The sequence below is a fragment of the Antrostomus carolinensis genome, unplaced genomic scaffold (genome assembly GCF_000700745.2).
Source record: "Antrostomus carolinensis isolate BGI_N321 unplaced genomic scaffold, ASM70074v2 scaffold430, whole genome shotgun sequence".
Lineage (NCBI taxonomy): Eukaryota > Metazoa > Chordata > Aves > Caprimulgiformes > Caprimulgidae > Antrostomus > Antrostomus carolinensis.
The window spans coordinates 1-7,940 of record NW_010290357.1 but is presented as its reverse complement, the minus strand read 5'-3'; the positions used below and the strand labels follow the sequence as shown (position 1 = coordinate 7,940).

At 50.4% G+C, this 7,940-nt stretch overlaps 1 protein-coding gene across 1 annotated transcript in view; it reads left to right on the top strand.

The window, feature by feature from the left end:
- The window catches only part of LOC104528653 (natural resistance-associated macrophage protein 2-like), a gene marked incomplete at its 3' end in the record, with an annotated part of 8,964 nt that extends 1,435 nt beyond the window's left edge, over positions 1-7,529 (top strand). The window contains exons 2-9 of the mRNA XM_010172720.2: positions 150-236; positions 2,666-2,805; positions 3,067-3,074; positions 3,470-3,584; positions 4,420-4,539; positions 6,222-6,328; positions 7,308-7,378; positions 7,462-7,529. Coding sequence (XP_010171022.2) covers positions 150-236; positions 2,666-2,805; positions 3,067-3,074; positions 3,470-3,584; positions 4,420-4,539; positions 6,222-6,328; positions 7,308-7,378; positions 7,462-7,529 — 716 coding nt within the window. The remainder of the gene's footprint in view (positions 1-149; positions 237-2,665; positions 2,806-3,066; positions 3,075-3,469; positions 3,585-4,419; positions 4,540-6,221; positions 6,329-7,307; positions 7,379-7,461) is intronic.
- Between the last annotated feature and the right edge of the window lie 411 nt (positions 7,530-7,940).

Sequence of the window (7,940 nt, the reverse complement as noted above, 5' to 3'; positions counted from 1 at the left end):
AGCTCCACAAGGTTCTTCAAAGCCAAAAAAATGGTCCAGGAATTAAATCTGTCCCTGCCAGGAGCTGCTGGTCCCGTTTGCTCTCCTGGAGATTTTTATTCTCCTTCTTGACACGTTGTTTTGGTTTTTTTTCCTTGTCTCCTTTGCAGCCAACGTGGCCAATCTAAAGCAGTTTCCAGGCCACGGGAAGGGTTCCACCATGGGGAACTTCGACACGGACAGGAAGGCGTCCTACGGTAAGAGTCAGCGTGCAGCACAGGGATTGACCCTCATACATCCACCGCCCAACATGGGATAAATTCAACCTAAATTCTTGTGCCTGCAGCATCCTGCGCTGGCATTGGACCAGGAACACTGAGCTTCCCCTTCCACTAGACCAGGTTGCTCAAAGCCTCATCCAGCCTGGCCGAGAACACTTCCAGGGAGGAGCAGCCACAGCTTCTCTGGCCAACCTGGGCCAGTGTCTCACCACCCTCACACCAAAGAATTTCTTCCTCACATCTCATCTCCATCTCCCCTCTGCCACTTTCAAGCCATCACCCCTTGTTCTCTCACTCCCTGCCCTTGGCCAAAGTCCCTCCCCAGCCTTCCTGGAGCCCCTTCAGGTACTGGGAGGCCACTAGAAGGTCTCCCTGGGGCCTTCTCTTCTCCAGGCTGAACAGCCCCAACTCTCTCAGCCTGTCCTCACAGCAGAGCTGCTCCAGCCCTCGCATCATCCTCGTGGCCTCCTCTGGACTGGCTCCAGTAGCTCCATGTCCTTGTGGTGTTGGTGGCCCCAGCACTGGAGGCAGCACTGCAGGTGGGGTGTCAGGAGAGCGGAGCAGAGGGGCAGAATCCCCTCCCTCCACCTGCTGCCCAGAAACTTCCATTTCATTAATTCCTTTGTCCAGCAAAAACCACCCCGAGGATTCCCTGTGCCCGTTTACCGCCCTGTACTCTCGATTTTCATAGTGGACAGAAAACCTCATGCTTTTGAGATGACTCCAACTGGAGATTTACAGTCCCAGGGTCACTCAGCCTCGTTTAACTCGATGAACGAGCCCGTCTGGTGCTGAGCGATCTCTCACCTGCTCGGCTCTAAATCCATTATGTAAACGGGTCTGTTGGCAGGGCAGGAGGCTGCTGAGGTATTTGGGAGGCAGGGAAAAAAGGAGGAGCGATGGCCTTGGGTTTACTCTGATGATGCAATAGGAACCTTGGTAAAAGAACTGGCCTGGGGTTTAGTCGTCCCCTGAGCCAGGCTGGGTGCTGGGGACACATGCTGCTCCTCAGCTCTTAGAGCAAAATGCCACATCGGGAGAGGAAAAGTGAGTATTGGCTCAGTTTGGGAGGAGATTTTGGTGGGGAGGGGAGGAAGCGGGTGGTTTTACAAGTCTGAACCCATCCTCTGTGGAAAACGGGTGTTTTCATGGCTGGTGTCACCCTGGGCACCTTCCTATCAAGTTAAATTTAGAAACTGTCCTGAAAATTCCTCACTGTTGGCTCTTCCTCCTGCTTCTCCCGCTGGAGGAGAAGGAGAAGCTGTCGGGCAGTCTCCTGACTCTCACTTGCTCCCAAACAATCGCTACCTTGTGCCTGCCCTGCCTGGGAACACGAATCCACAGCAGAGCCGGATCCTTCCAGGACTGAATTTCTCCTGGATGGTCTGTTCAGCCAGGATGGTTTGGGGTAACGCTCTCTGGAATGGTGCAGAAACAGCCCCGGGTGTTCGATCTGGCTGGTTCAGTCCCGGAGCTGCCGTTACATCGAACCGCGGCGCCGTGACGGCTTTTGTTAAGTTAATGGGAATAAATTCACCACCAGCCAGCCGGGCTCCTCACGTGGAGGAGAGGGAGAGTTCAGGCAGGGCAGCGTGGTCTCCTCGGGTGGCTTCACAGCCATGTATGTTATTTTCATTTGATTATCTCTGAATAACCTAATGAGATGAGCCAGCAGAGTGCCCAGGTGGCCAAGAAGGCCAAGGGCATCCTGGCCTGGATCAGCACCAGTGTGGCCAGTAGGAGCAGGGAAGTTCTCTTCCCCCTGCACTGGGAACTGGTGAGGCCGCAGCTGGAGTGCTGGGTTCAGTGTTGGGCCCCTGAGTCCAAGAAGGACAGGGAGGTGCTGGAGCGTGTCCAGAGAAGGGAACGGAGCTGGGGAAGGGTCTGGAGCACAAGTGTGCTGAGTTCCCTTGTGGCTGAGGGAACTGGGGGTGTTGAGCCTGGAGAAAAGGAGGCTGAGGGGAGACCTTGTGGCTCTGTGCAAGTCCCTTGGAGGAGGGTGGAGAGAGGTGGGGGTGGGTCTGTTCAACCAAGGAACAAGGGACAGGACAAGAGGAAATGGCCTCAAGTTGTGCCAGGGGCAGTTGAGATGGGATGTGAGGAAGAATTTCTTTGCTGAAAGGGTTCTGAGGCATTGGAAGGGGTTGCCCAGGGCAGTGGTGGAGTCCCCATCCCTGGAGGGATTGAAGAGTCGTGTAGACACAGTGCTGAGGGACATGGGTTAGTCGGGGACTTGTCAGTGTTGGGTTCATGATGGGACTCGATGATCTTCAAGGGCTTTTCCAATCCAGGCAGTTCTGGGGTTCTGTGCTTTCACTCTGCCTGTGGGTCTTGCCAGGCCCCTGCTGAGTTTTCCCGTGTTTCCAAGGACCCTCCCTCACTTTTCCTTCCTTTTCCCCTTGCAGAAGATGTCTCTGGGGAGCACGGGGAGGTGGTCAGCACCATTTCCAGCAGCATGAACCCGCTACAGCCACCAGATTCCTCCTCAGAGGAACCTTTTACCACCTACTTTGACAGCAAGATCCCAATTCCTGAAGATGAAACGGTGGGTCCTCCTCCCTTCCCTCCAACAGGAAAATCCCCTTGGAAAATCTTCTTGGTACCCACATGAGTCATTCCCTTGGGTGCCAGTTCCCCTTCTTGCCTAGATTGGGAAGGGAAGCTGGGCTGCTGGATGAAGATCTGGGAGGGGGGAGAAGAGGTTGAGGGATCTCCTGTCCCTGCTGTGGAGTTTGTGATTCATCACTCAGGATTTATCTCCTGCCAAACTCCCAAGCAGCCAGATCTGCTAAAAAGCAGAGAAAAGTCTTGTTTGTAGCCCCAGGGGGAGGGAACTTTGGTTCTTTGTTCCCTTATCGAGGAAATGGAGCAAAAGTGCTTCTTCATCCCCTTTCCAGGGGGGTGTAGGTGCCCTCTTTGCTTTTGATGAAGCAACCAAGTGGCTGCAGGCACAGGAGGATTCATCCCCCACCCAAGTTTACCCACCTGTGTCCTTGACTCTCCCAGACTCTGCTCCTAAACTCTTTAAGATTAGGACCAGGGATTGCTGGAGAGTTTAAAATGGGATTAAAGAAGAGGCTGAGCTCAAATGAAAATCAACCCCTGTGGTTGTCTCTTGTCATTTTCGATGTCCCATTGCTGGGGTGGTTCATGGGGACGACACCTCCAGGCTGACATCTGCTGTCTCCATCCTCTCTCCCCTTCCACAGCAGTTTCCGCAAACTCTGGGCTTTCACGGGGCCAGGTTTTCTGATGAGCATTGCCTACCTGGATCCGGGCAACATCGAGTCGGATTTACAGTCCGGGGCTGTCGCAGGGTTTAAGGTACAAAAAACCCCCAAACTTCCAGATTAAACACTGTAAATTATACAAACCATGTACCCATCCACGTTTTAGGGCAGAAGATCTGATGGTGATGTTGCTGCTGAGCTAAAAACACTCCAGAGAAGGAGAAAGGGAGAGTGAGGCGCTTTCATATGCCCTCTCCAGGAGTGACTCCTGGTTTTATACGATGTGGATCCTTCTTGTGCCAGCTCCAGGCACATAATTGGGAAAAAATATCTTCACTGAACAGTTCTGAGGCATTGGAAGGGGTTGCCCAGGGCAGTGGTGGAGTCCCCATCCCTGGAGGTGTTGATAAAACATGTAGATATGATCCTTGTGGACATGGTTTAGTGGTGGACTCAGCCATGTGAGGTTAATGATTTGACTTGATGATCTTAAAGGTCTTTTCCAACCCAAACGATTCTCTGATTCTCACTGATTCTCATTCTTCCACCAACTTTATGAGTTGCCAAATCCTTGTTTAAAGCCACGTACTCCTGGTTCTCCTATTTTTCTAGGTTGCCCAGGGCAGTGGTGGAGTCCCCATCCCTGGAGGGATTTAAAAACCACGTAGATGTGGCACTCAGGGACATGGTTTAGTGGTGGACGCGGCCATCTGAGGTTGATGGTTGGATCTGATGATCTTAAGGGTCTTTTCCAACCTAAATAATTCTATAAAACAACATCTGAATGTCAATTATGTGTATTTTCAAAGACCTGTGATTCCTAAAGGTGTGTGCGGGGCGCAGACATCCCAAGGGACCTGGGATCTCATTCTCAGCTGTCATTTCTTGCCACCCCAGCTCACCCACTCCTGTCTTCTTGTCTCCCACAGCTGCTCTGGGTCCTGATGCTGGCGACGATCATCGGGCTGCTCCTGCAGCGCCTGGCAGCCAGGCTGGGGGTGGTGACAGGGCTGCACCTCGCTGAAGTCTGCAACCGGCAGTACCAGAAGGTGGGTGACCTCCTGCTCCCCAGTGATACCCAGTGTGGTTCTCTCACCCGGGGCTGGCTGGTCTCATGAAGTGTCGCTGTTGCCCATTAAGTGCCAAATTCTCCTCAGGAGAAACCATCACAGGTGGTAAAATCTATTTTCATCGTCACTTCTTGCTTTATTGTCTGAGAAACTGGAGAATTAAGTTGATTTCTTCTGGTTTGGCTCATAGTTAGAAAAAAAAAAGCAGATTTAGAGGAAGGTTTTAATTGTACCTCTCATTTTAATGAGCTCATTAAAGCTCGTTAAGGACCAGGGGTGATAGGAGAGCAGATCTGGGACACTTTAGGTCCCGTTGGTCTCTTCCTGTTGTGGTTTCACTTCTTTGGCTGCAGCCAAACACAGGCGCTCTCTCCCTCTCCGCCCACCTCCACCCAGGGAGGAGGGGAGAGAATTGGAAAGGTAAAAGTAAGAAAAACTCGTGGGTTGAGATAAAAACAATTTACTAATTGAAATAAAATATTAATGACGATCATAGTAATAATATGATATGCAAATGAGTGATGCCCAGTGCAATTGCTCAGCACCCGCCGACCGGTGCCCAGCCTGTCCCAGCCAGCGATCCCAGAGCCGAGACAGTCCCCAAACCCTGGGAAAGCAAGAGCCTGAGTGATCCCCAAGAGAATCCCCCAGAGCTTTCCAGTCAGCCCTGGTTAATCTACTGGCCATGACGGGATAGGAGATGGAATATCTCATTAGCATATCCAAATGCCAATTTGGAGTTTTGCTAATTACTGCGCTTCCCCCTCCCAGTCCTTTGTGTTTGCAAACCAGCAAAACACGACGACCTTGGACCTCCAGCAGCAACTAAAAACATCAGTACCTGATCAATATACTTCTCATACCAAATCCCACACTGAACCTAAAACTCAGCTGTTCTGGCTGCTGAGAGGAAAATTAACCAGGAAAACCAGGACACATCCTCATCTTGGAAAAAGGAAAGCAGCAGGAGGCAGGTGAGAGGAATGTCCTGGCATTTCCCAGTGAATTCCAGACAGAATCAGGAATAAAACCCCAAGATTTCAGCTTTTCTCCTCCCAAAGTGGAAATACTCATCGCTTAAATAAGCTCAAGGAATCAGGAGGAGAGAAATGACCCTTAGAACAAGACCATTCCGTGGCTGTTGAATTTCCCTGCTTAAGAAATCCTCACAGCTTGGGTAAGAACGGGCTCGGCGTCTCGTTCAGCTGAGGATGAGTGGGGCTGAGGATGAGTGAGGCTGAAGATGATGATGCTTTGGGAAGGAACTCGGTGATGTCCCCAACTCTGCACACTTTGATGTTTCTCATCCAACACTTGAGGCTTTGTCATTGCTCTGACTACGTGAAATATCCTCTGATGCTCATTTCCAGCACTTCAATAAACAGAAATATCCAATTTCCCTCTCGAAGTGTATCGAGGTGAATAATTTACATGATATAAGTGACCCAGGAACCTCCTCTGGTGATTGCCACAGGTGACCTGGATTTCTGCTCTGGACCAGCCGTGAAGTGACAATCATCAGCGTGTTTTCCGTGTCACGACCAAGGAAAAGAGACAATTCCTGAATGCACCATCACCACCACCCTGTGCTCACCTGGGAAATTAAAGGGAGAAGGTATTTTCCTTCTTTTTAATGATATTGGTTATTTCTTTCCCTCCAGGTCCCTCGGATTATCCTGTGGCTGATGGTCGAACTCGCCATCATCGGATCCGATATGCAAGAAGTCATTGGCTCGGCGATCGCTATCAACCTCCTGTCTGTGGGGAAGTAAGTGGGGTTTGTCGTCAGAGGGCAGCAGGAAATGAGTGTTTCCCCCTCTTAAGATTCAGAAAGTGACACTGTGTACACCAAAAAAAGAATCATTTATTTCCTCTAAATCTTCTGAAATAAGCTTTTTTTGTGGAGGGTGATTCATCCGAGCTGCGCTGACTCTCGGATGACTCAGACTTCGGTGTCTGTTTCTTTTTATTTTTGTTATAAGGAGAACTGTGAGTTCTGGATTTTATTTTAGTTGTAACTGATCCACACCTCAGGCTGCAGATTTCCTGGTAAATTTGATATTCATAGAATCATAGAATGGTTTGGGTTGGAAGGGACCTTAAAGCTCATCCAGTCCCAACCCCCCTGCCAGCAGCAGGGACACCTTCCACTAGACCAGGTTGCTCAAAGCCTCATCCAGCCTGGCCGAGAACACTTCCAGGGAGGAGCAGCCACAGCTTCTCTGGCCAACCTGGGACACTGGCTCACCACCCTCACAGTGAAGAACTTCTTCCTAATATCTCATCTAAACCTCCCCTCTTTCAGCTTAAACCCATTTCCCCTTGTTCTGTCATTAACTGCCCTTATGAAAAGTCCTTCCCCAGCTTTCTTGTAGCCCCTACAAGAATTCCTGAGAAAATATTCCCAGAAAGATAACTTCTTCAGCCAGGAAGGTTGGAAATGTAGCAAATACCACAGGAAGTTACAATTTTGTACTGAGTAGCTATGAAAATCCTCGCTCACTCCTGTCATTCTCAGTATGGACGTGAGATTTGCTCTTGAGATATGGGGACAGAGCTCTTCATCTGAGCTCTTTGTGCAGAAAACAAACCTATGGGCAGCCAAACCTCTGGTCAGACTGCAAACAATGCAGTTCCATCCCCAAACAACCCTAAAGAAAAAGAGATTTTTGGACCCTGAAGTGTTGTTGGGGCTGGTGGATGAGATGTTCTGTGAGCTGATGTCTTCTCCTGCCCGTCTCTCGCAGGATCCCGCTGTGGGGCGGAGTGCTCATCACCATTGCCGACACGTTCGTGTTTCTTTTCTTGGATAAATATGGTAATTTCTCTTCCTCAAATCTAGAAACTAAATCTGAGATTCAGCTCTTCTCAGTTTACTGATGGTCCTTTTTCTTCTCCCAGGCTTGCGGAAACTGGAAGCATTCTTTGGGTTCCTCATCACCATCATGGCTCTGACGTTTGGATACGAGGTACCTTCACCATCTCTCTCTGCATTTCCACCAGCGCCGTTTGGTGACACCTTCCCTCTCCTCCCACCACTTTCTCCTGTGCCTGACCAGCACCCAAAAACGGGGGGGAACACTTAAAAAATTCAGGATATTTGAAGCTGGGTCTATGTTTCAATGTGTGGCCACCATCCAGCTCACACCCTGGCCCCGATCGAACGCTGTGTCTCCGATGTGGGGACCGGCACGTGCCGTTCAGCACCAGTTTTATCAAACAGCAAATGTTGTGGTTTTGCTTTTTACCAAAGTAACCCCATTTTGGCTTCCGAGTCTGGTGGTGAATGGAGTTAAACCCAGCTGGTGACCAGTCACCAGTGGTGTCCCCAGGGCTCTGTACTGGGGCCGGTCCTGTTTAACATCTTCATCCATGATCTG